Source organism: Pholcus phalangioides, unplaced genomic scaffold, assembly GCF_987345545.1.
Source record: "Pholcus phalangioides strain wild (caught in Gottingen) unplaced genomic scaffold, Ppha-v1.0 ptg000042l_1, whole genome shotgun sequence".
In the NCBI taxonomy this organism is placed as follows: domain Eukaryota; kingdom Metazoa; phylum Arthropoda; class Arachnida; order Araneae; family Pholcidae; genus Pholcus; species Pholcus phalangioides.
In genome coordinates this window covers 24,836,923-24,862,312 of record NW_028301628.1, presented here as the reverse complement: position 1 = coordinate 24,862,312, position 25,390 = coordinate 24,836,923, and the positions used below count along the sequence as shown (strand labels likewise).

Sequence of the window (25,390 nt, the reverse complement as noted above, 5' to 3'; positions counted from 1 at the left end):
TATATCTTCCGACATAAAGTCGGTAGAATAAGGTTAAAGGCAAAGAAAAGTTCTCTATCGCCGTAAGAATATCCATCTAGCGATCTATGAAATCGTATTCCGCAGAGATATTCCATCATAGAAAAGAAAAGAAAGCCTCCGGGACACAAAAGAAAAATCCCAATGAAGAGACACAAGAAAACGAGGATGAAAAAGAGGAAAGAAACTCCTCTTTTTTTTCCCCGCTCTTAAACAGTGACGGAGGAAAGAAAAAGTCCCGGAGAACGATTCCTGAATAAATTCCGAGTCGAGTATCCAACAATCGATACGATTTTTCTAGTTATTTTTTTTTTTCGTATCCCTGTCATCTTATCTTGTTATTGCACGTTGAAAATTTGCTACTTATGAAACGAAATTTATTATATTAATTTTTTTCTCCGAAGTCGAACTCCATTATTCATTATTCCATTGTCTATTTTCTTTTCTCTGTTTTTCTTCGGAGATACATACCATTTGGAAAAAATATCCAGCTTTGACTTTCCTATTCATTAAGGAGCGTCTCAACATTGTCAAAAAAGACAAAAACTATGCCGTGGTATAAATATCATTAAAAATATTATTTAACCATGAAGATATTTTTCAAATTTAGAATTTGAATTATATTTTCGATTGCTTATGCTATGTCTGTAGGATGTTCTTTTTGTGTCTCCAATACTTTTTTGTAAATTTTCAAACGTGAAAATTTACAGAAAAAGAAAAATGTAATATTAATAGCTTGCACGAATGACAAAATAGCATGACATCCATGTAATGAGGGCCGCCACTAGGGGGGAGTAAGCGAGTCCGGTGTCCCGGATGCTGAACCAGAAAAGGAGCTGAATTTACCCTTTAACTGCTTCTTCTACATGGCAAGGGATGCCGGTTTGGCCCATGTGACAATTATTTAGTTGCGGCTCTGCATGTAATTCAATATAAATCGATTGCAAGTAAAGAAAACTTCATTTCATAAAACGAGGAGAAAAATCGAAATTTCTTTGTCTCAATCTGGTTTGAAATTACATTTAAAATTAAAATTTTTCTATAAATCAAATATTTTATGCATGGATCTCAAATATTTTGCCCTCTTTGACAGACCTGTCAATTTTCTCTGAAAATAATTCACTTATATCGGTGTCATGATATTTTATCATACGCATAACATAAGGCGACGATATAAAACAAAATTTTCTTAATGTTTGAAGATTTGCAACAAATGAAAATGAGTATTGGAGGTTCGGTAGATAACTTTTCCAATAAAAACTCCGAAAAACCACCAACAAAAAAGGCAAATAATGCAAGGAAATATAAAACTCCTAATGCATTTCGATATGCTATGGGTGTCGTCTTCAGAGAATAAAAATATCACGCTGACCGAGTATCCCACTTGGATTGATTACCAAAATCTTCAATCTCGGTTGCTCAACGGAATGAAAAATACATACGTCTGCCTAACTCAAACGTCGTGACTTTCTAGTCGCGGTGATTTTTTGAGTACTGGAGGTTTGTTTGTATACAAAACATTGCGCTGCCATTGCATGGCATATACACTTGCAAGTATGTGTACCAAACTTGAAATACATCAATGGTTAAATAATATTTTTAGTAATATTTCTACTAGAGCATAGTTTTTGAGGAGATTAAAATGTTAAAAGTTATGAATCCTCGTAAATTATCTCCTTTTTGTGTGTTACCGCATTTGTTATGGATTCCATCTCCCAGACAAATCGCGCTGTTGATAGTCAGAAATAGGGGTAGACCATATGATTCGTATTTTATGGGTTCAACCGCGTTCTGTGCGATGTTTTTGTTATATCAACTTTATACTGAAGAAAATTTTTTTTTCACCGAAGCCTGCTTGAGTGTGTTACCTTCCCTGCAGTCGTGCGGTTTTCTACGATTGGCATAACTTTAATAGCTATAAATGATTAACTTTTTTTAATGAAACAATGAAATTGATTTGTTCAGTGATTTTGCTGCATATAAGTTTCAATTTGAATCGAGTTTGACATTTTTTTCCACTTATTATTAATTTTTCTTTTTCTTGGGGAGTTATACGTGATAACTCTACCGCCAAAATAATCACCAATTTAAGGGCAGTTGGTAGTGATTACTTCAACATGTGTTGACTAGCCCAATTTCCAGTATTAGCGCAACAAATTTTCCCTTATAATTTATTAGCTAAAAAACAAATTAATTTCCCACCAATAATTTTTTTCAATAAAAATTTACTTAAATTTCAACAAATTACCGTGAATTTTTTTTTCTACGGATTAGAAAGATAGAACATTCGTTTCTACAAGGTATGATCAAAAAGTAATTTCAGTAGAATCCAATATCTAACGGAGAAATCGAAGTGTCATCAACAACATAGGATTTAAAGCAAAAATAAGAAAAGTGTCAGAACGGAAAATACCCTTGATAATAACACACGTATACAATATGATACAAGACATCTGCGCCCCTTCGGAATCACCAGTTAATGAATTATCTTCCATTAAACAAAGGGGAAAAATATATTTTTTTAAATTCATTTTATATGAAATAAATTAAAAGAAATTTAAAAAAAAAATTCAAAATCTCCTGAATTAATTTAAAAGAAAAACACCGGGGGCTTTTTTTTTTTTTACTGAAAAAAAAAATAAACGCGCACAAAATGCATTAAATGGAGGGAGAAAAAAATCTCTTGAAATAAATAAAAGGGATTTGAACAAGAAGGGAACGTTCCGTAATCTCGAGAATCGGAGGAGGAGATTAACGGATCGGGAAAAAAAATAGGGGAAAAATAATAATATAAATATATATCTTGAGGGGGTTTCTCCTAACCTTTGGTTCGTGGGCATGAAAGAATTTTAAAAAGAAAAAAAAATTCAAAAATAAAATTATTTTGGTTCACCATCTGCCATTTCCTAATTTCAAACTATGTTTTAATTTTAAACCATGTTTCTTTGAAACTAGCTCTTTTTTCTTAGTTTTTGTTTTTGATTTCTTGGATTTATTCAAGAAAGATCTTGATTTTATTTTCTATCAAGGGTCTTATAAGGATTAATAATGGTTTGATTGGATCGCTATTTCGTAAAAGGGTGACTATACTTGGAGTTATTAGAAATATCGACACGACATGAATCGATAAAATTTTGTCAGTGTTGTCCCATTGATTGCGAATGATGCTGTTAGATTAGATCGTGCAGGAGTGCCGCGTGATTTTGATCAAGCTATTTTCAGTGAGTATTAATTTCGGATTCCTAACCTGTTTGCTTGTTTTAGGAGTCCTCCCAAGTGCTTCGAGATTCGACAAAGGTGCTCGAAAATATTTAAAACTGTCCACCGGAGATTCATCGCTGAAAAATTTAAATACGATAGTTCACCACCACGCATATCACAGGAAGCAAAAGTTGTGGAAAGAAAAATTTACGAACACCTATTCATCGACGGAAAATTGACCGACAGCAGTATCACCACCACATGTATCATATACATATATATATATATATAATTCATCGATAGGAAACTCACGGAAAACAGTTCTCAGCCACACATATCACTGAAAGGTAGTTTCGAGGGGGGGGGTTGCGGGAATTACCAACTACAATGCATCGACGGAAGATTCTCCGACACGCTCTAAATTATAAGCGTGGCGGAATTCACTGAAAGGAAAATTCGTGAGAAGGAAAATTTACTAAGAACAATTCATAGACGGAAAATTCACCGACAACAGTTCTCAGCCACGCATACCATCGGAAAAGAAATTAACCGACAAACAATTCATCAACACCCATTTGCATCAGCCCATCCGTCCGTAACACTTTATTACTTCAATTAAACGTTTGTAATCAGGCTCGAATACAAAAAAAATTCACATAAAAATTCAATATTATTCTTCTTGCCGGTGCATCCATGAATCACAGACTATAAAGTTCTCTACCATGGACAGAAAACTCACCAGCAACATTTCTCAGCTCCGCAAATCACCGGAAAGAAAATTCATTGGAAGGAAAATAAATCAACAAGCAATTCATCGATACAAAAAATCCACGACCGCTCTTCGTTACACATATCATCAGAAAGGACTATCCATGTGAAAGAAAGTTAACCAGCAACTGAAAATTCGCCGACATCAGTTCTCAGCCACGCATAATATCGAAGGAAAATTTAACCAACAGACGAAAAACAATTCATCGACAACCATCAATTCATATTACCCCATTCACTACACTTTAATACTTGAATTCAACGTTTGCAATCAGACTCAAATAAAAATAAGCAAAAACTCTATATCGTCTGATTAATATTGTATTATTCATAATCGCCCATCTAGTATTGCAGCTGCAAATCTTTCTTTCGGTGAATCATCTTGTCGGCAGGCAAATTGTGCGTCGGTGAATCACCAAGTTCTCTGCCATGGAAAGGAAAATTTACTGACAATATAATTCAATTACGGAAAACTCGCCTTCGATAATTCACCGTCACGCAAATCACCGAAAGGAAAAAAAAATCATCAGAATGAAATTTAACTGGCAAATTTACATTTCATTACGTCCCCATTTACTACGCTTTATTACTTGAATTACCAGTTTGTAAGTGGACTCAGGGCGCTGGGTAATAGCAATGCATGGTTGAAAATGCTTTCCTGATACTGTAGGGCAGTGTTTCTTAACCTTTATTTGCCCATGGCCCCCTTGGAACCATTTTTTTTCTCATGCGCCCCCCCCCCCCCACGTCTTACCCAGAGTTTTCGACTCTCATCTAGAAGCAAGATCCTTTATACGTATTTGAATTGATTTTTTCAGTGAATTTATACTGAACGAAAATTTTGCAAATAAGATTGGCCTCCAGACCACTGGCCTAGAATTTATTGAGCTCCCCGCTAATGTGAGTTCTATTCAGGGCCGTCTCAGCATCATGGGCGCCTTAAGCAAAGTGATGCTATGGTAGTCCCATACTTAGCTGGAAATAAACAGCCTACATATTTCTTACTTATTTTCAAAATTTATTGTATTATACAAAATATCATAAGGTGGGGTTACTTATGGACATGATACCCTGGGCATGACCCCTCACAAGAGTGGGACTCACAGAGCTGCAGCACGGGGCCTGATATGGTTTTCATCATTTTTTTGTTGAAACTATAAATTTAATATAGAGGAGGAGGTCTGTGAAAAATGTTGCCGGGGGGCCTGCGAAAAACCTCATCCTAGGGAACCTGCTGCAAAATGTAGGTGGTGAGACCCAGATGGGTCCCTGCCCTAAGACGGCCCTGGTTTTATTGGTGGTTTTGTTGGATTCTGCAAGTGTATAGTCACTAATATAAAAGCTTTATTTCTTCACACCTTAATTTTTCTTCTCGGCTTTCAGCAGCCCTCCAAACCACCTGTCATGGCCCCTTTCTACATTTTCTTCCGTGGCCCCCTTCAAGTATCGCAGTACCACTAGAGGGCCATATGGCACCGGTTGAGAACCACTGCTGTAGGGTACATAGAAAACACCAGAGGTGAAAGGACACCACGTAAGTGAACACGGGTTTTAATAATAAATGTGAATTGAAAAAAGTAACAGAGGTCAAAGGTGTTCAGAATGTCATCAGCGAGCTGTAATGCAGGGCTCACATCTCAGGTGCATTGAATTTCAAACATCCTGGAAGATTCCGGGCATGTCTAGGAATTCCCTGCAATGCAGGCAACAAATTCTTCAGTGCTTTCAATGGGGTCATACACAAATGTTTTGAAATGTTGTTGTGGGGTGCATGTGTGGTATAGTAGTAGTAGGTAGGGCCTCCAAAAAATGGCTCGGGGATCCATGATGTTCTTAAGTCAGCCACCTCGTTGGGCAATTTGCCTTTTGTGGCGTTGTTTTTGTATTTGTATATGTCTCCAGTCTGGGGACTCCGAAAGAAGTAATCAAGGCATGATATATCCGGCGATCCAGCAGGCCAATGCACCAAACGACCGCAACCACCGCTCCTGTACAACGCCTTCTAAAGCATCAGGAAAGCATTTCCGACCCGCAATGCTATGCGATTCCGGGTGGTCTAGGTGTACCCTACCCCTCCTAGACGTTTGTAAACCTGATGCTGAGACACCCTGTATGTAGTCCTCTTTGAGGCAGAGGTATACGCAAGGGGGAACGGGCATGGGGGTCAGTGTTTTGCTTAAAATACAATACAGCTAATTCCTGAGGCCCTGGGCGCGTGCCCCGATTACCCATGCGAGAAGCAGGAATTACAGGACTGAGTAGACTCGAATGAAAACAAAAATTCAATATCGACTGATTAAATGGATAGATGATAATACTGTGCATGTTATCATTCCTTCGTTGAATTTATCCTTTCTGTAGATTGTGAGTCGATGAATCACCCCTGACTGTGAATTGCGCGTCTGTGAACTGTTTCCGATGAATTTTCCATTCACCCTCAGTCAGATATCATAGGAATCCAACCGAAACATTTCTAGCGATTCATTAGCTGCCATGGCTGTCAGAGGAGCAATAAACATCAGGATAGTGGAGAGCAGTTACGATCAAATAGAGTACATAAAGTACAAAACTAATACATAAATGTCATCGGTTGTTATTCAGTTCCCAGTGATATCCTCGTTGTATGGTTATATATATTTAAAAGTTCTCTGTATTTTTTTTTTCACTATAATATACTCGGTGAAGCTATAATACTTTGCTCTCTCAAGCAATCTCTACCTCTTCACGATATAATTCCGTTTCCCTGCTGGCTGTTATCGAATCATCTACGTCGTATCTCTTATAGGTTTTGCTCTCTTCTCTCTCTCTCTCCTTTTTCTCCAGGACCGAATTTTCTAGAAAACTTTTATTATATTGCTCTCTACGAGAGAGGAGAGAAAGAAAGAATACCTACCAGAGAGGGTAGGGGAAAAAAACTAAGATGGAAAAGGGGATGAGAGAGCTAAAGGAGATTACCGGCAAAACCCATTAAAATTCCCGGCTCCAGGACTGATAAATAACAGTGAAGACATCCCCCCTTCGCCCACTCTTAGAGGCTGCGTGAATAGGGGTGTCCGGGAGAATAGGTACCCATAGATTTTTCCCAGGGATTAGCTTGTTGACAGACAAAATTTTGGCTCTAATTATACAAGCCAGTGGATATGCTCGACGCTTGAATTACTTTTCAACCTTTTTTTTTTTTTTTTTTGCTAATGATGAATTTTTATTTATATTTTACTTCTTTTTTAAACATTAATTATAAACTCAATATTTGGAGAAGTTTCATAATGTAAACATAGACTTTTTCTTTAAAGACTGACATTGCTGAGGAAGCGTATTTTAGAATTTATATGGAAATTTTTCTTTTGGCATTTAATAGCCGAGATTTTCATGAAAAAGAAGTATTTTTCTTGAAAATGAGGGTCTAGAACCCCTACCATAACTTGTGTGTGAGATTTTTTTTTTTTTCGTTATCTATTATCTTTCAAAAGATAATTTCCAATTTTTAGTAGAAATGACTCGGTGATTAAATTATTTTTTTAAGCTGATGGTGTTTTAAGATTTTTCTAGACAGTCTATAAGAAGAATAATAATTTGATATGCTAATAAGAGAAAGTGTATAGTGTACTAAGTTTTGTGGCCCGGATTAACAGTTTGATCGAGGTGAATAGGATTTGTTTTGAGTGAAGCCAATAGTTTTTACAATCATAATTACTATTCAATTTGAAGCTGAGATACATTTCCTTTTCTGTGAAATTCAAAAGGCAAAAAAAAGATGGCAGAGATGAAAATATGATTATGCTTTATATACTATCGCACTTCTTACGTGGATTGAACACAGATGATTGTTTGATAGATATGTCCCCCGTCCTAGAGAAATTCGTGATTTTCTCAATCTGTCATCTTTTTAAGATTAATTCATGTAATTTCGGAGAAAAAAACTTTTCAACTGAGAATGGTTTTCATGAAGGTGGCCTCTTCAGGAATAGCTATTGTAGAAAAAGTAAAACATCAATCTAATATTTTAACAGATTCTCAACATGGGACCATTCAAGTATTACGCAAGCAGATCTTCAGCCATATTTGACCCCCCCCCCTGCCAGCAAAAGTCAGCAAAACACTGATGCCCCCCCTCCCCACGTCACCAAAATTTCGTCAGCAGCTTAGAATATTTCATATTCTCATAAAGGGTGGTTGATGACGTAAGCAACCTTCAAACCCTCCCCCCTTGTCATCAAAAGTTAGCACATCCGAAACCCCCCCCCCCCTTTTGATGCTTAGGTAATACTTGAATGACCCCCATACAGTTGCGCACATGTTCTACAAAACCATCCCTTTGCGGAGAAAATTTTTCACAGTGAAAATTCTTTATTTTCTTCTACTTAAATACATTAATTAATCGTGAAAACTAATTTGCAGGATTTTCGCTAGTAACAGTAAATTAGTAGTACATTTTTCTCATAAATAGTCGTACATTGAATCTCGAACATCCAGGAACTATCGCGATGGCCATTAACATATAATGAAGCACATATCGAAGCTTCAGAAAGCGGGGGGTCTTCAACCTTCCAGAGATTGTGGTACAAAACCGAACTTCCCATGAAGTCTTTCTTTCTTTCTTTCAAACTGAACACAACTCTAGGCAATTTACTACTGATTGAGTTCGGCCGGAAATGTGAGCGTATGAGTACCTATAGCAATCTGAGTGCTTATATAGTGTTTGTGAATTTTAGTGTGCTGCCATTTATATATAAATTTCAAATTGTGAGTGAAGCGTAATTATTGACTATTTGTACCTCAGTGGGGCGAGACTTTTTAACGAGAGATCGGCTCCCGTGAAGCCCGTGGATGACAACATCGAGTCATACTCAGGTATTTATACTTGTAAAGAATACACAAATTCACAACGACTTAAATATGATGTACAGATGCGTATTAACGGATTGGCCAACATGGCCCCGAATAAGAATAAGGGAGTCCACAAATAACTGAAGACTTTTTTATTTATTTATTCTGAGATCATTTCATTCACCCACTCTGAAATTATTTTTTCAATAGTTATGAAATTATTTCTTTCACCAATCATGATACCATCTCTTCTAATAATTCTGAAATTATTATTTTTTTCATCAAGGGATTTTTTTCAAGCATTTCTAAGTCTTTATATGCTGACTTTTTTCTCCATGGATATTGAAATAGAGGGCCCAAAAAGTGTTTATTCCTCCCCCCATTGTTAAGACGACCCTGGTAATGTGCCACAATTAATGAAGGTAATTAAAAGTCTTTCCCAGTTTTTTTTAAGCAATTTCCTAAAAGCTAAAAATTATCAGCGGACCACGATGAAAAGCTCCGAGATCCCTGCGTTGAAGACTCTTGCTTTAGATCTATCGGAACGCGGAAATTCAGCAGACTTGACGTGATATTGCATTGCTGTATGTCAGAGGGAGAGATGGGTAAAACTCTTAATATCATCGTTTGTAAGCACTTACCTTTGAGTGACTGTACTCTGGAGCGACGGCGAGAAATACGATCCCTAAACACACCAGATGAAAAAGACACAGTCGGCAATTCATGTTCATTCACTCTACACAAAGTTCCTAGAAAAATAAATGCATATATTAGTTAAAAAATTTCATGAAGTTTTATTCAAATGCAAATCACTTGTACAAACTGATAGGAATTTCAAAATCAGTGACAAAGATAAGTATCTAAAAGGAATATCATTAATATAATTAATTAATTACCTAAAAATATTTCGTCGAATATATTCAATTCGTTTCAGAGAAGAACTCATATTACCTAAATTAAATATTGGAGGAATTTAATATGAAGTTTTCTAATTAATATTAGAATGGGTTCAAAAAAATTGACAGTAATTTTATATTTTAACCCGTGATTAAAATTCATTGGTAAATAAATTAGCATAACAATGAACTATTTAATAATTACAGCCTACGTTAATTTAAGACAGCTTTTTGTGTTTTAAACACTAAATTTGCAGAATTTAATGCATAAAAATTTCACCACAATTAAAATTCATTAACATGTGTCTGTTTATGCGATTGGAATTATTAATTATTAGTGAAGCAATCCGTAGCGAGGGCTGTGAATTGCTTACGTAAATAATTATGGGAATAAAGGTAAGACTTTGTCTTGGTTTCATTAACCCGGGGGGGAGGGTCCACCTTACAAGATACGAAGAAGGTATACGAATACCAAGGAAGTGGAATACGAAGAAAAATACATATTCCACTGAATACGTCGAAGGTACGACTTAAAAACGCATAGAAGGGTTTTGTATATCCCTTTTAATCGGTGTGAAGCTTCTGCATCCCTCAAAATTGGTGGAGGCCTGCTCATACGCCCACGGCACATTTCCACAAGATTTAAGTGGTCCACGGTACATTCCTAGTATTGGCGGAGATACGGGGGGGGGCATCCCTCAGCATCAAAGGTGAAGTCGACAGATCTAATGCATATATGTATAGATGAATCGACATCATCATCATCTTGTCCCCCAGCAATAATGACCGTGCCCCTCCCCCAGACTTCCAAGTCTATCTCCGCCTATGATTCCTAGATCACTTGGGGGATTCGCGTCACATCTACAGATCGCTTAAGTGGCCTGCGACACGTTTACAAACCAACGAAGTCTGCACTCTTCTAAAGGTGCTGTATTATGATTTCTTCTCCCCCCCCCCCTTCCTCTCACCAGAAGAAAATAGGTGAGTAGAAGGGTTTCGAATCCCTTGAAAAAAGATGAAGGCTCGCTCACCCCCCTCTAGAAGTGCTCAAGACGTTTGCTAACCCTCCGGAAATACGTAAAATGCCTTTTTTTATCATTTGGCTCGGGTGGGAGGCTCTTGGAGTGAGTGGAATTTCGCCCATCCCCACAGAAGTACGTAGGATGCTTGCATGCCATAAAATAAGTCGGATACAACAAATCTTTACAACTAGATATGCTTTGCTTTATCCCCCCCCCCAGGCCCAGACGCACATGGAATGCTTGCGTAATAGAAACGCATACAATGTGTTCAAACTCATAAAGGCGCGTATATATTAGCACGTGGATCATGTAACGTAAGCATTCGCAATTGGTTGTTCTGTAATTTGTACGGTGTTACGAAATAATTATTGTGAGCTGTTTGAACTGTACCCACTTGGAATCGGTTTTTTCAACGAACACAAAGAAAAGAAAAGGAACACAAAGGAAGTTTGTGCACCCACGAGTGGATTAGAATCGCTGCAAGATTGGCGCGCTAATGTATGTGCGCCGTAAGAAGCTTACGTAATCCTTGAAATGCTTAAGAGGCTTCTTCTTCAAAGAAATAGTTATTTGTTAAAGTTTTTCCCCCAGACATCGAGAATTTTTCTCCATTACACGATATGATAACAAGCGCTCCAAAAAAAAAAAATCGCACAAATTCCAGTACTGAAGCCAATACAGGTAATGTGCGAAGTGAGTAGATATTCCAGACATTGGCCGATACTTTTCACCAAACATGGATAAGGTTTGATACTTCTCTGCACTTTCGGTATTTTTTTCAGATCGATAATGTTGGACCGAAAATCGTTGCCACAGATTGTACCGATTCTCACTATGGCTAGAGAGAGATAGAAATATATCTCCTACAAATAAATGTGGGAACTTTCAAATATATTTTCCCTCAAAATCGCTATTCTAAAGGAAAAAAGAAAAAAAAATGTTCTTTTCTTATGAATGAAAAGACGTTGAAATCGCTTCATATTCGTATCGACAACGTTTGAGGCAAGCGAACGAAAACCGAAAGAGGGGGGGAAAAAATTCCAGGATACTGAAAACAGGAGCTGGGATATACCATAAGGATATTTTTTCCCCTTGGATAGGGAAAAATTCAAAAATCTGGACTAAAAAAAATATTTTTTGCTAAGAAAAAAAAAACATACAGTATTTCTTCAAATATTGATATGTCTACCTACTAGACCGTAGAATGATAAATGCGAATTTTAAAATTTGAATATTTTTTAAGGAAAATATGGAAAATGTATAAATTGATTGATCCTGTCATTGCTTTGATGTACAAAGGTGGCCATAAAATAAGTTGGTCATTTAAAATTCAAGACAATTTTGCAGCTTTGATGGATATTCGGATCGATACATTATATTGTACTGCACATACTGATCGATTCTGTTATGCAGGTAAGTGAAAATTACCTGATAGAGTACTACGCTTTTACAGCTGTACGAATAGAAACAATGAGAAAAAAATTTCTACATTTCAAAGAGGACTGTTAAAAACTAATTTCTTCAAGAAAAAAACCTCTTTCGGATGATTTTGTAACTAATACTTAGATTTGAACACCTGGTATGCGTTTCTAGTAGTAAAGCATCCTACGCGCGTATGGGTCTAGAGGGAGGGTGCGATAAAGCAAGCACCCCACGCATATCTATTCTGGAGGGGGCATTTCTTTCGAGGATACAAAACCTCCAAATGCCTATTTCTGGGGAGGTGGAAAGCATGTAACCTACACATTTCTAAGGAGTATGGAAGCTCACCTAAGAGACCCCTCATTTCAAGGGATGCAAAAGCATTCCGTCAATTTCAAGGGATGCAAAAGCGTCAATGTCAAGGGATGCAAAAGCATTCCGTCAATTTCAAGGGATGCAAAAGCGTCAATGTCAAGGGATGCAAAAGCGTCAATGTCAAGGGATGCAAAAGCGTCAATGTCAAGGGATGCAAAAGCGTCAATGTCAAGGGATGCAAAAGCGTCAATGTCAAGGGATGCAAAAGCGTCAATGTCAAGGGATGCAAAAGCATTTCGTCAATTTCAAGGGATGCAAAAGCATTTCGTCAATTTCAAGGGATGCAAAAGCATTTCGTCAATTTCAAGGGATGCAAAAGCATTTCGTCAATTTCAAGGGATGCAAAAGCATTTCGTCAATTTCAAGGGATGCAAAAGCATTTCGTCAATTTCAAGGGATGCAAAACCTTTGCACATATTTCTAGAGTAGTGGTTCTGAACCTTTTTTGACTCGCGAAGCAATTTCTTAATCGGTGCTCCGGAGCACCGATTAAGCTGTCCTCGAAAGAAATGCCCCCTCCAGAATAGATATGCGTGGGGTGCTTGCTTTATCGCTCCGGAGCACCGATTAAGAACCGCTGTTCTAGAGGGTAGGTAAGCTTTCACCCATTTCAGACTCGTTAAGCGTTACTTTGAATTGAACAGGTTGGGCCAGAAATCACTACTACTACTGAACCATTCATGCACCTCGTCCACATTCCTCTACGGAATTACTAACGAATTGGTACATGTTGGAATGTGAGAGTGCGTGTTGTGAACCTAACATGAAGTCCGTTTCTGTATTATGCTTGTTATGTGTAGTGCTGCCATCTGCCATCAATTTTTCTAACAATGAGTGACGGTCAATGATTGAATAATTGTACCAAGATTAGCATAGCCCGACCAGAGGTCACTACACCTTTTAAAAATCTATGAATTGTCATATAGCTATGCAGTTTGCACCAAAACTCATGGCATGATATCCGATTTTATTTTGAAAGCAGTTTGGGAAAAGTTATTCTTCTCACGAATGAGGTTTTTTGGTTTTTTTTTTACAGGAAAAAAAGTAGTTCGAATTATTGTCGATAGAGGGAAGCTGGGGAGAGAGTGTTTTTACCCGAACCTTTCTTTGATCACCTCCGTATCCGAAACGTTCGTAAAACTTCAACTGACGATTCGTGGCTGAAGTAAAACAACTTCACCAATATCAACATCACAATAAAAAACTCATGCAAGCGCCAGTAACAGGAAAATTCATAAATGAGCTCTTAGTCGTACACACTGCATTTCATGACTCTGATTTGCATATTTCCAGAGACTTGCTTTCGTGCAGTGGCCTCTATCAACAAAAATTTGAACGAATTTCTTTTTTCTGTACCAAAAAAAATCGCAAACCTCATTCAAATACACCAATTCCTTTGAGAAGTGTTTTATAATTTTTAAACTATTTACGAACTTACGGGACACTCTGTATATTCACTTGTAAAGAAAAAAAAACGCTAACGTAACGTCATTATAGGCATGTGTTAAGCTGTAATAATAGTAATGACGCCCTTATAATTGATGTAATCTAACAAGTTATATATCATGAATTATGTTGTCAATACATTTCACGTACCCTTTCATTACTCCATTATTTTACAGAGAAAGAGAAGAAAAAACAAAGATCTATTATCATTACACATTCGAGAAATTTTTTGCACGCGTGAGCACACGCATACTGAATGGAAAAGTATTCATTATTATTTTTCTTTTACATCTTCCTTGGCAACATCGATCAGCAGGAGACATTTACGGACGACATTGAATTGAGATGAGCTACGGGGAGAAGAAAATTTATAAAGAAGGAAAATAATGAAAAAGAGGCAAAAAAAATGCTTCAAGACACACGCATAGATACGACAAAATGAGGCGGTGTTGAATTAATGACGCTTAGCGTGACACCTGCCATACACGTCCACATAATTAGGCTCCCGAAATCAAATAATAAGTACAAGGAAAAAAATATATATATATTTCAGAGAAAATACCGTCCATTCTCCCTTAGTATTTACTACCTTAGTTTCGATATTATTGCCCCCTCCCCCTTCCCGAGCGTGCGCACACACACCATCTACACACACAAAGTATAATTTTTTTTTAAGAGAACGGGAATGACAAATGTTAATGGTGATAGAAGACGGGTTAGTAATAATACATACATCAAGAACAATAGCTGCTTATCGCTCAAGCGACGCGTACTAAATAGCTCCCCCCCCCCACACACTTCCCCCCCCCCTTTACGTGCCTAAAATATGCTGTCCTCATTTGCATATCGACTGAACACGTACTGAATTCTTTCCCTTTCCCCCCCCCCCCATACCAACAAAACAATGCTTTTATCGGTGAAATTATTGAGCCCGATGATGAAAAGGCGGTAACAGATTTTTGTTTTTTAGTGTGGAAGGAACTTGAGGATTGTTTTATCCTCCCTTCCCCCCACCCAGAGAAGAAAATGTACAGGGTGATTCTGAGCTCACGGTACAAATTTTAAGGGAGTGATCGTCGAGAACGCACTCTAAGACAAATAAATTGCTTAAGACTGCGTGAATGCAGTGTAAACTGAAAAAAATTATTTTGAAGAGTAATTTCATCCCCTTCTCCAAAATTCTAAGACGTTGTTTTTTAAAATGAGGGGTATTTTTTTTTTCAGGAAAAACAGAGAAATAACTGTTTAAGAAAAAAAAATTAATTTTTTCACTCTTAAATATTTCCACTCCTCAACGAAACTTGCATTGAAATTGAATTTTGATGCATGAATCACGCTTTCAGATGCGTATTGGTGAACACTGCATGGATGAGAGCGATCCATTCAGATTCTGGGAATTCACATGAGCACTATTCGATTGGAGCGCTATTGTGAGAAAACAGCACAAAGGAACAAGAAATTCCTTATCGACAACATTCAGTAATGTCTGTCAACCAAAGTTCCTCTGAACCCTGGGATTTCCCAGATATCAGTAGAGGTTCCGTAAGAAACAGAAATGAGCAGCGGTGCATTTTTCGAACAAAAACATCAAACAAAACTTGAAAGCAAATATTGCAAATAACTAATGAATTATTTATCACAGCTCCCTTGTTGTTTCATCAAATGGTACTCTAATTTAGTAACGTATAAATCTTAAACGCGTTACTCGCAACCATGCATTTTTGTCAAGAAGAATATAATGTTTTTTCAGTGCAATTCTATCACCCTTTAAAGATTTTCGTGATTTTAACATTTTTTTTGCAAAGAAGATATCTTTTTTTCGCAAAGTAATTCGAATCTAAGAACTAGGGAGAATGCGTATATTAAAATAATACAATTTTAGTATTTGAAAAATAAACATTAACCTTTTATGTTTAATAGTACAACTTTAATAAAAAATGTATAGTCAGAAAAAAGGGCTTTTCTACAGTGAATTTATATTGTAAAAAAATTGTAATATACACAGTGAAACCTCGCTGCAATAATAAATCTCTATACTACGATATTTTTTCAAATCCTGTTTCGAATTTTCTATAGCCAAATGTTAAACCCTACGATACAACGATATCATTCTTCTACTATGATAATAACGATAATGTTTAAGAGATTTTAATAAACCGCTACAACGATATTATTTTATATTTCACTCAAAATCGCATTGAATTCAAATTTAACTTCGTCACGTTTTTCTTCTTCCAAAAGCGTCTTATAATATAGATGTTTTGCACCGCATTTGCAACGAAAATGATATAAATCTGTTGGTATTGCTATTTTTCCTGTAAGACGTAAAAGTGTAATACAGTAAACTTCTTTACAGGGACAATGCATCTGCGTGAATTTCATCTTACAGGGGCAATGCATCTGCGTGAATTTTTCAGTTTTTCGCGACGAATGATGATACTAGGTATTCTGATGGTACTAACAACGCAGTTTTGGAAAAGATACCAATAACGGCATAAATTCGGTAGCACCTGATGACAATGTTGCCTCTCGATATAACCATAATCCCTCGAAAACAATAGTTTTTCTTGGCCCAGAATATCGTTATATCAAGGTTTCACTGTATTTATCCCAAACTAAAAGGCAGCCCCTTCCATTTGGAAGTCATGGAAATAGCTCTAATATAAAAACCAACTCTATACCCAGTTTTCTCTCTTTCTCATCAACCTTCTCAAATATTACCCAAGTATTACTCAAAATATTAAAAAATAAGACGACTACGAAAATATATCACAATGAATGCTACAATACCACATTGCATATCTCTCTTTTAATAATAAAATAATTAAAAATCGGGAATTAACACAAAATTCACCAAAAAAACATTATATATAGAGAACCTTCAACTTCTAATTATTCAGTAGTACATCGTGTAGAATGAAATTAATTATAAATGGTATATTATACTGGTAATTTAACAAAGCTTCATGAGATTAAAAAGGTACATAAAATATCTTCATCAAAGAAGTTTACCCGTGATGGAGAAATCTTTTTATCAGGTTATAAAAAAAATATTTATATAGAAAGTAGTGTTGATGGAAAAGAACTAAATTCATCAGAATATTATTTCTATTCAAATTAAAGTACATAATTAAAAATGAGTATGAAGTAGACATTGATACTGAAATAAACATATAATTAGTTATATTTACGTAATCGAAAGCTTTTCAGCTTATAAAAATCTTTTTTATAATACTTTTAACTATTTCTTTATATACTTATCAAAAACTCTATTAAATTTTATTTTTCAAGGAAGCATTACACTTTTTCCAAATAAGTTTTTTAAAAAATATTGAAATAGAAGGAAATTTTCGAAAGAAAAACGTTAATTATTAATAAAAATATTTTTATAAAACTATTTTTCATTCCTATCAACTGCATTTTTTACTGTAAATCAATTATTTAAAATATATAAAATTACTATTATATACATCACATAACACTAAAATATATTCGTTATCTATTAATTAATAAATAATTTGTTATCATTTTTTTTACTATCAATATATCATTGATGTTTTTTTTCTCGATAATTTTATTAAAAAATATAAATATCCATACATTTTTTAAACACTAAATTATGTTTACAATGTTTCTATAAACAATTTCTTAAGTATTCTGTATCGTTTTTTACAAAATGCACTTTTTATTCATGTTAAAATTTCTAATATAAAAAGTGGAAAAGAATTCCTGATTATCATTCATATTTCGTCTCTTTTTAAATTCTTATTTAATTCAATTTCCTTTTTTTTAATTTTGATCTTCTTTTGAGCAGATGGCGTCTCGTGAATTTCAATTTCAGTCAAAGTCTCTTTGATAGGACATCACGGGGGTACGCGTATATGCTTATTCTAATTAAAACCCGACGTCTCCCGTTTAGCATATTAATACGAAATTCAACTCAATTTCTTTCTTGACTTACCTTCTTCTTCATCACCAAATATATTCGTCTTTCCATAGAAAGAAAATTTTCAATTTAATTTATTTATTTTATATTAGAGTAGCAGCTGTGATGGAATAAACGTTTGTTTGGTGTCAATGAATAATTTAAATTTCTAATGCTGTGAATATTAATAAATGCTAGGTCATTGAATTGTAACTGTCAATTTTTCCAAGTAAATATATACAGATACACATTTTCCCTCTTCTCCATGGTTTCGAAAATTCCAAAAATTTTCAAAATTTCAGTTGAAGTTCCAATTTTGAAAGTAGAAGCTGGCAATCTTGAATTATGTTTTCCATTTTTTCAAATTAATTCTTTATTGAATTTGTAAAACTGTGAATAAGCATCGTTTAATATGCAAGACATACGTCCGGAAATATAAGTAGTCGGAATTCGAAAAAGATGAATTCAAGTATTTTGTCATTTATTAAGGCATTAAATTATGATTAAAATACGATATTTGTTAGGCTTTGGTGGTTTCTGTGAACGTATGGATTTTATATTATACGTAAAAATGTAACTATGAAAAAATTCCCTTTTCTGTTTTTTTTTTTTTTTTTTTTTTTTTTTGAAATACGAACTTTATCACAAAACATGCGAGAATTTTTGAGCCAAAACCAACGGATATAGTAATTAATAACTCATCAAATGTAGATAAATTTTAAATAAAAATCGGAGACAGTTATATGCCTTGCGGAACCTCAGTAAAAATTACATGGAATAATAGACATTCGGAATGTAACAATACATTTTCATATTCACATATTTCATAGGTTGCTAACGTATACGATAAATTTATCTGGACAAAAATTCCACTCGAAAGTATGGATAGGGAAATACGTAAGATAGATTCAGTTTCCGGCTGTTCAAAATATTTTGTTTATGCAGCATTATAACATACATTACCGAGTAGTTTTCAATAAATATGTTAATTTGCAATACACGGGACTCGCCGTGAAATCTAAAGAGTATATATTTGTTTGTCCCATCCCTATACTGTGAAAATATTTTTTGAATATTAGAAACAGAGTAAAAGATATTCATAACTCATACAAAATCGAATAAATGCAAAAATAACTTCGAGTAAATTATTATCTAAAGTATATTTCAGGTTTCACAAGTATTCAAAAATATATTCCAACCATCAGAGTATACTTTCACGTCCGTCTCGATAAAACCACTTTCATTTTATCGATCCTTATATTTTAAATAATTTGTGCATCGAAATATGTTACAAATGTAATTCCAGTGACGCTTCAAAAAGTTTTACTTAACATTATAATTGATTGATACCTTCACCAGTTTTCTAAAAAGAAAATTTTTAGTCTTTAAATGTATTAAAAATATTTAATTTATACGTTTTCTCTATCAATTTCGGACTAACTCTTAGTAAATTTTATAACGATTTCAATCTTAAAATACTAAATATACACTGCAATAGAGAAGAAAGATGCAAGATTTTTGAGAGATACGCTATTCCGTGCAGACACATCTAGCAACAACTCGTCCACAAGTTGAACATCATAAACGTGCGCAAAATCTTCGTTCCGGAGACAGAAAAAGTACACAAAAATAACATTTTCATATATACATATTAAACCCAAATTTTTTATACACATATATTCTAGATCCACTCCCAAATGTTACGAAACGTATAAAAAAAGAGCATGTCTTTCTAAAATGGTCGCGTGTACCGAAAACTCACCATTAGCGTTCTTGTGACGACAAGAGTTCGTTCCTGGCACTTGGAAGATTATTTATTTAAAGCCAAGGAACCTGGACGGGGAAAAAAAATTGCTCTTTTTTTTCGGATAGCCAAGTTGGATATAGCAACGCATTTTTTTTCCCCTTAAAACTAAAATTTAATAGCATGAAGAAGACTGCATTCGACTCCGTGATTCAATCATTTTACCGTAAGTCTCGTCCGAAACTTATTTCTCCCTTGCCTTTTACCCTAAACTTGAGTCACGCACTTGTTTCATGACGATTGTGAGATGCAGAAGAGACTTTCGTTCTCTCTCTTTTTATAGCCTTTTATATATATATATATATATTAAAAAAAAGAATGTGGAAAAAACGTAAGAAAAAAAAACACCATTTTTATTTCGTTTTCTGATTCCGCAAAACCTCATCTCTGGAAAGAAAATAAGTTTCCTCCACGTTCTTTACAAAGATGCAAAAATAACGTAAATGTTGCCGCAAACACTCATACGGGAAATCCTTGTCCTAGGTTAGAAATGATTTAATCCGACAAAAAAGCATGGAGAATATATTCACGTAACCGTTTTTCTGGCTTATCTCGAGAATATATTCCGTTTAAGACAACTATATCCATACGTACAATATTATAGCTAATGTATTTTGATGCGAATAATTTTTTATCCTTAAAGTGTAATGAAACGATAGATATTTATGCTTTTTTAAAGGTGTATAGTAAAAGACCGTGACAAATTTAAAACAATAATACCGTATAAAAAATAAGCAATTGACGTTTGAGGTTGTGGTCTGAAAAAGGAAATGTCATGATCAAGAATTTCATCGAAATATTTTTGAAGAAAGTTCAATATATTCCCTTTCAGACCCTGCATGCATAAATGTGTGGATTGCTTTTTCTCACTGCACACTTTTTTCTTCTTTTTTTTACCACAAGGTGTTAAGTCCTGGCTTCTAGGATTGTGTAAATTTTGAGTTGGAAATATGCTGAATATGAAGTTTTGGGGCTTGCATCAGAGGGCAGCACTTGATGTTAAACTTTCAGGGGGGTTTTAAAATGGCTCCCAGGAAAGAAAGTGCCTCTGGACAAAGTGTGAAAGTGTAATAACATAAAATTTAGCTGTAAAATTCTGGAAGTAATTGTATGCGAACAGGAATATACCCTCCAACATCTTGGTTGAAAAAATTTTGAAAGAAGTAAATTATTTCTTCACAAAAAAGATATTTAAAAAAAATTGAAAAAACAAAGATTTGGCATCTATATTTATAATGCATTTTTTGATTATCAAAAATGCAAAAATATTTTGAAAATTCCAAAAAAATGAAAGCTCTGGTTATGAAAAGGTATCACAGTATCCCAAAAATATGTATACATAGTCAAAAAACTGACATAATATGTCACACATTATGTTACTTAGGGGTTTTTAACCCTTTGTTACAAGAACCCTTCACGGTTGTAAGACAAAAGCCACAGACCCTTTACAGAATAATATTAACACATAAACAATAACTTATTCTCATTCAAGCTCACAAACCCTCTGAAACCTCTCCAAGGGTTCATAGACCCTGATTAAGAGTCCCTATATTGGTGCTTAAAACCTTGATATGAGTATTAATGAATTTGAAAACTACTCAGTCATCCCATTTTCCCCCGATTCGCAAATTATTCCTTCTATTCATGCTTTTTTGCTGATCCGAAACTTTTTTTCTGCTAGTTATTTCTTATTTCTAGTTCTTCTTTTTGCTAATCCGTAAATTGTTTCTTCTGTTTATGTATTTTTTTCTTCTATTTCAGTGGTTTGTGAAACTTTTCAACTATTTTCACCTATTCACAGCTGTAAGAAGGATGAAAAACATTGATAAACAGCCACGTCCTTTAACCGCTAGTCCGCAAATCGATATCGGTCCGCGAAACATTTTGCTAAAGTCTCAAAACCACTGCGTGATTGAGGAGATGCATTATAGCAGGGTGAGAAGGATGCTTTTGAAATTTCTATTCATGTAAAAAAAATTGCTCAGCCGTGTCAATAATGAAAACCAAACAGAGAAATCGAAATGAAGGTAATGCAGTGCTTTAGTTCACAGAAGCAACTCTAAAGCCATTATATAATTTTTTTTTCACGAAGAAGCAACGAATAATTGATGATATTTGGCGGAAAACAAAAACATAGCAACCGATACTATGGCGCATAAAATTTACTTTAGTGTGTAATATCAAAATAAACAATATTCGCTATCATAACCATACATTTATTCGTATATTTAACATATATTCAGTTTCACACTTTAAAACCAAAAATCAGTTTTACTTGAAGAACTATAATAAATAGTTTTATTTTCATTGGATAGATGGCAGAAGCGGTCCCACTTTTTCTCGTATGTATAATTGTAGAGCATGAAAATTAATACAAAATAAGTATTTACATTCAGCACACGAAAAATATCTGAAATTCTACGGCAAAAATAAAAACATAGTGATCGGTAAAAAGTTGCACCGGCGTGCAGTATTGAAATAAACAATATGTGGTATCAATGTAATAAGTGGAATAGTTTACCTCCGGGAGTCGTGAATTCTGACACGATTGGCACGTTTAAAAAGAAACGCAATAAGGACATTAGGAAATAAATTGAGAAGCCATCCATACTTAGATGAGACAACCATAATTTTTCATTAGGGCAATATATTTGCATATTATAATAATTATTGGTTTTTTATTGCTCTTATTGGGTTGCTGTATTTTTCATATAGTTCAGATCAGCGGTTCTCAACCTATTCCGACTCGCGGAGTGAATAATTCAGTGAATAATTTCTATGGCGGAGCCCTGTTTAACTCGAGGAGCCCTCTTTAGTGTATTATTTATATGGCTGTTCCCTTTAGGCCCCTTTTTTTTGTTTGTTTATCAAATTTATTGATTTATTTTATTATTCTCGAGTGGCCGCGGAGCCCTTGGGAAGTGCACACGGAGCCCCGGTTGAGAACCGCTGGTTTAGATCATAGTCTCCCAAACCTTTTGTTCCATCGCCCCCTTCATCAGAAATTTTTTCCTCTCATCGCCCCCCAACTCAAATATACCCATAGGATCCTATGTTAAATCAGTAGGTTCTATCGCCCCCTTGGACCGTTCTATCGCCCACCAGGGGATGGTGATGATATTGATGATATTGCCCACTTTGGGAAATACTGGTTTAGATACATATTCGACATCCATACTTTTCATGGACGTCTTTTTCCAGCCAACCACGTTGGGCATTTTTTCCGTTGTCACCTTTGTACTTGTATCGTGCCACGTAATGTTTATTTTGATGCTGAATACTGGTTTTAGACCAACAATCAATTTCACTTTCAGAATCATAACATATAGTTTTCTTTTTGATAGGTGGCAGGTTTGATGCTTTTCTCTGGTGCATCATAATAGATCGTATTATTGGAACTACTGCCTGCACCAATCTACAAGAAATGAAAGAATATTCATGGCAATATACCCTATATAGCTCGTGAGTTTCAACTACTTATATTCTGCGCGCCAAAAAGAAAAAAAAATATTTCACACACTCACACATAATGTATAACAATAAAATAATAGCTGAAGTTCCATGGCAAACATATAAACCATATCAACCGGTATTATGGCATATGAAATTTTCACCGGTATGCAACATAAATGTGAAAAATATATGCTATCGTACCACATATAGTTTGTTTTGATGCTGCATACCAGTTTTAGAACAGAACTATAACAGATAGTTCTGTTTTTATTTCATAGGTGGGAGCTCGTCTCCCAGCTCAATTGAGTTTCTCGAATATGTTGTAATAGAATATAAAATATGAAGTATAATAAGTCAGAAGGTTGAGTTTTTCCTCTAATAGTTTTTTTTCGTTTGTTCCCAAATTATTTATATCAACCCTTTAAACCCTACAATTTGTTTTTCTGAGAGAAAAATAAAATACTTTAATACATTAACTAGAATGCAAATATCGATAATATGCTGAAAAAAATTTGGAAGAGAGAGACTGCAATTTAGCAACTAATTGAAAATGTTGGATGACACTACCAATTTTTTCACCGCCATGGTGACCCGGCGCCTGGGATTTGTCCAGGTGTGGGTATAAAGCCCACGAAATTGTTTACTTAATTTCTCCGGTCCGCAAATATTCAAAAGGTTTGAAGAGCACTGACCTAGAGGTCGAGCACTCTCTTTAGGAAACACTGCAATATGGAAATAAACCAGGGGTTTCAATTCCAATATAGTTTCATCTTCACAGATCGGTTGTGTCTCTCATTATGCGGAAGATCTGGGCGATTGCTGCTTATGAATCCTCATAAACATTAACTCTTAACTTCACAGCACATCTGGATGCGATATGGCAAGTGCGATCATCCTTTCACCATTAAATACAGCTGAATATCTATAAATCCGTAGGGGATTCGGGCCAGCAGAGATATCAATAGTCATTTACGAGTCCAATGATATGAAACGTTCATCTTCGAACTCAATTTAAATTAACCCCTTACCATCTCCACGCGTTATCCGGATGGGAAGAATCTGTTCCGGGAGAAAACACATGGCAGCATATGTTCCAGTCACGTGTGCCCATCATTAACGTAGGGAAATTGAATTTCGGCCACCGCCAGATCGTGGTCAAAACTGGCATTAACTTTGGATTGAAAACACTCTGCGTCGTCGTCGTCCAAGCTTTATACGGTTATGATAATATGGCGTCAGCTGAGGTCTCGACGTCGAAAAATCAGTTGAGATATCGTGGAAGGGAGGAAAGAAACACAAAGGAGGAGGTTGTGAGATAATATCCCAACCAAGAGTCACCGTAAAGACATAAGAGCGTCAATCATCTTGTGCCTTGATCTAAAGTTACTCATAAATCAACTTCCCCGTTGGAGAGAAAATTCGAGGTTTTAATCCGCAAACACCACGCGTCTCACTTTTCCCACTTCAACGTCGACTTTTCCCCTGAAAAGGCGGGCCATTAGAGAGTTAAATAATTTAATATTAACGACCGGGGGAGAGGGGGGGTTGTTGACGCTTTAAAGCTCCGTTGAATCGAAAATTACGAGGAAACCGCCAATTAAAATTGGATTTTGCTCAGTCGCACTCGATTCTTCTGTTTTTATGGGTGAAATTTAATCATTTTGAGTATCCTCTCTTTCTCAGGGGTATCTCTGTCACCGTTCTCTCGGCGTAACTATAGTAAAAACTGTTAGTTTAAGCTATATCATGGGGACCTGCCTATATTGGACGGTTTATATTACCAACCGTAATCATTTTACCCAGAATGTGCACAATACTATACTGCACTTTATATCAGATTTTAATGGAACCGTGGGTGTCTAATTTACACACACAAGTTTTACTGCATTACATCGTGCCTAGTATCAGAAGCTAAGACGAGTGGCCTCTCAAATTGTGGTACCGTTACTACTGTCCATCCGTATCCATATTTTCCCGAAAGAGAAAAATGGAAATCTAGGATCCCCTCACGGAAAAAATCGTTAATTTTTGCCAAAAGTAAGGAAAAACGGCCAATTACGTCTGAACTCAGTGAAAAATTATGAAATGGCGAGAAATGACGCTACTGCTGATCGCAGTGGATTGAAATGTAATCAGTGAAAAAAAACGTTAAACAATGACAAACATATATGAGATAAACATTCATATTTTTAGTCATAGTTGTCATTAGGACTATCCAGCCGTAATTATCATA

At 35.4% G+C, this 25,390-nt stretch overlaps 1 protein-coding gene across 2 annotated transcripts in view; it reads right to left on the bottom strand.

Moving 5' to 3' along the window:
- Window positions 1-25,390, bottom strand: part of LOC149064685 (follistatin-related protein 5-like) — a 353,698-nt gene that overhangs the window by 314,430 nt on the left and 13,878 nt on the right. For both annotated transcript variants that reach the window (XM_089254722.1, XM_089254723.1), the window contains exon 2: window positions 9,456-9,563. In XM_089254722.1, coding sequence (XP_089110848.1) covers window positions 9,456-9,545 — 90 coding nt within the window. In that variant the 5' untranslated portion in view covers window positions 9,546-9,563. The remainder of the gene's footprint in view (window positions 1-9,455; window positions 9,564-25,390) is intronic.